The sequence below is a fragment of the Egretta garzetta genome, unplaced genomic scaffold (genome assembly GCF_000687185.1).
Source record: "Egretta garzetta isolate BGI_Z169 unplaced genomic scaffold, ASM68718v1 scaffold101, whole genome shotgun sequence".
Taxonomy (NCBI): domain Eukaryota; kingdom Metazoa; phylum Chordata; class Aves; order Pelecaniformes; family Ardeidae; genus Egretta; species Egretta garzetta.
The window spans coordinates 1418818-1421558 of NW_009258666.1; the positions used below are offsets into that span (position 1 = coordinate 1418818).

The following is a 2741-nucleotide window of genomic DNA, read 5'->3' on the forward strand; positions in this document are numbered from 1 at the left end:
GCTGCAGCCGCTCGGTCACCCCCGCACCCGGCGGATCCCTGCGGGGACAGGAGGGCCGCTCCACGGACGGGCCGCGACCCCACGTTCAGGGACAGGGAGCCGGGTGACCCGGCCGCAGCTCTGCACCTCAGCGTTTTATTGGCAGTCAGAGAAGTAACCGGTACCAGACGCGAGCTCGCCTCCGCCTAAAGACCGCGTCTCCCGCTAGGCGAGCAGATCTGCTGCCTTCCCCAGGACCCAACGCCCCGCCGCCCTCAGCGGCTGCCTTCCTTTGCACGCTGGGCACTCTGCTTTCCACGGCAAAGACCAAAACATAAAGCTGATCCAACATTCTCCAGCGCTTCAGGAAGCCATTTCTCTCCAAGTCAGCCCCATCACGTCCATACCCTTGTACCACCACAGCCTTCGGGAGATTCCCGACAGCACTGTTAGGAGATGAAGTGAGTCTGTGGGGTGATCTGTTCCAACTTGTGATCAGCTGGGTTTGCTGATGCTTCGTAATTGCAGATGGTGACTTCGTGGCGATGAGCCTGAATTAAGATTAAACACATTAGTCCAGAGGAGAGCAGAATTCAAGTCCCTCCTAAAACACCTCACTGGCAAGAGCCAAGCAGGTCCCTATCCTACAGAGTTTTCATCGCAGACCTTACATCCCCACCCTCACACTCCCCTCACCGCCAGAGCTCACCTTTAAGCTCTGATTTAAAGCCCTTTTTACGTTATTAGCCCAGTCTTGCTCATCTCTGCTCTCACCTACCTCTGTCCACTCTCCTTTCAGGCCTATATAAAAAATCTTCGTTGTCTCCGCTCCAAAGTTCTTCGGGAAGTGGATGGAGAGGTGGTAAACATTGGAGAAACGGGCAATTCTGAAAAAAAATACATTCTGAAACCGGAGCTGTGGGTACAAGCTGCCGCTCTGCCACCTCCTCACAGCCCGGTGCCACAGCCCCGCACCGTGTGTAGCTCCTACCCTTAATCAGAGTCAGACTTGGGAGGAAACGACTTGAGGGTGCTGGAGAAGCAGCTTCCCTCACGTTTGTAGTGAGCAGGCCAGCAACAAGCTGTCGCTGGGGGGAGCAGGGCACATGACAGTGGGATGATTCTGCACCCCAAGAATTCCTGGGCCATGGGTGCAGGCACCCCCCTGGCTCTGGGAAGGAGGTTTTCAGACCAGAGCTCTCAGCTGACAAGGGCAGGATAGAGCCAGGGAGGCAAATTCTACTCTGGGCAGCCTTGAGATGCAAGGGAAGGAACTGCCCTCTGTGAATCCTTTCTGAAAATTCAGCAGCATGCCAGCAGGCTGGATAGAGTGCAGCTCCCGCACTTGGGAGGAGCACAAGGCCCCCTGGGCGCGTGGGCCTGCATCATACTTGGTAGAGTACTCCAGCTCTCCTGTCGGATCCCGGTTCAGGCTGAACATCTGGTCTGGTTCCCTGGCTGCGTCATCAAAGGACATGTGAGGAATGTTCTTGAACCTGGGAAGAGAGGGAGGACACCCAGGAAGTTATTAACACGCAGGTCAGCTAATTGGTTTCTTCCCCATCCATTATCGCTATTGTCAAGATTCTTCTTGACAATAAGAAACTGGATTTGCTTTGTCTTCTAAGGGAGAAAACACTCATGCCACCACAAAGCATCATCACCTTCCAGAATACCCAAGACCCCGAAGAAATCACAAAGAAGAGCGAGGAACAAAGCTGGGCAGGTACAGATCTCAGCACGCTTGGGTAATGAAAAAACCCAGACCCCAGTACACTGCAGTCCAAGGAAAAGAGGGGCTCAAAAAAGGTGCAGATCCTTCCCCATGAGCAAGAACTGCAGAGCACTGAACACCCTTTCCAGTTTTTAAAAAAAAGCAGTGTTAGGAAGGATATCTCTCCCTTCAGGAGCTAATTAACAGGCCACGTGGCTCAGCACAGCCGGACCACTGCCAAGAGCGTTACCGACCTCACCTGGCTGCAGGACGCTCCGTCACTTGTGTCCCTCCCTCCCTCCCAGGCCCCAGAGTTTCCCCAAGAAGCGTAACCCCCCTCACCCCTTTGATCCTTCTGCTGCCTGCTGAGCCAGCAGCAGGTTGGTTTCTTCACAGCGCAGCCAGTGTCTCAACTGAACGTTCTCTTCTAATTAAAATCAGCGCCACATTTCTCTAGAGAAAAGGCAGCAAGCAGCCACGCTCGCCTCCGTACAAGTTATGGTTTCTTTTTCCTCCCGGGGCCCTGGGATGACAGAGGTGCTGGAGAGCAACGCTGCCCTCTCCCGCACTGCGCACCCTCGCTGGGCGCTTGGGCGCCCGACGGCGTGCAAATTGCTGTTCTCGTTAGCTACGAGTCAGTCAGTTCGGTTTAGGCTCCAGCCAAGTCAACGCTTAATTTACTTACAGTCTCATCTCTGCTGGATGCGTATCGTCATCTTCTCCCATCACGATCACGCCTTTTAATTTCACGTTGCCCGTAAACCTGCCGAGAGACACAGAAGCGGCGTTTTCCCCTCCGCTCCCTCCACATCAGCCCCGGCTGCAGCTGCACGCAGAGGTGCTGTGCTCCCAGGAACAGAACGGCGAGGAACAAACCCTGCCAGCAACCAGAACGATGCCGAAGGGGCTGGGGGGGGATGAACTTACGGGATGTTAAACAGAAGCTCCTCATCATCGTCGCTTTCCACGAACTGCGGGGAGGAGAGGAGCGGGTCAGGCGGGCCCCAGCTGCGCAGGTAGGCGGGCACCGCCCCGGGGCTGGGGAACA

General features: G+C 55.5%; 1 protein-coding gene across 1 annotated transcript; it reads right to left on the reverse strand.

Annotated features, from left to right (window-relative positions):
- Positions 1–119: 119 nt before the first annotated feature.
- Positions 120–2736, reverse strand: PITHD1 (PITH domain containing 1; the record flags this gene model as incomplete). Its single annotated transcript, XM_035904024.1, has 5 exons — positions 120–530; positions 758–866; positions 1371–1475; positions 2379–2456; positions 2621–2736. Coding segments are annotated over 5 exons (510 nt in total), but the record flags the coding sequence as incomplete, so codon positions are not given.
- Between the last annotated feature and the right edge of the window lie 5 nt (positions 2737–2741).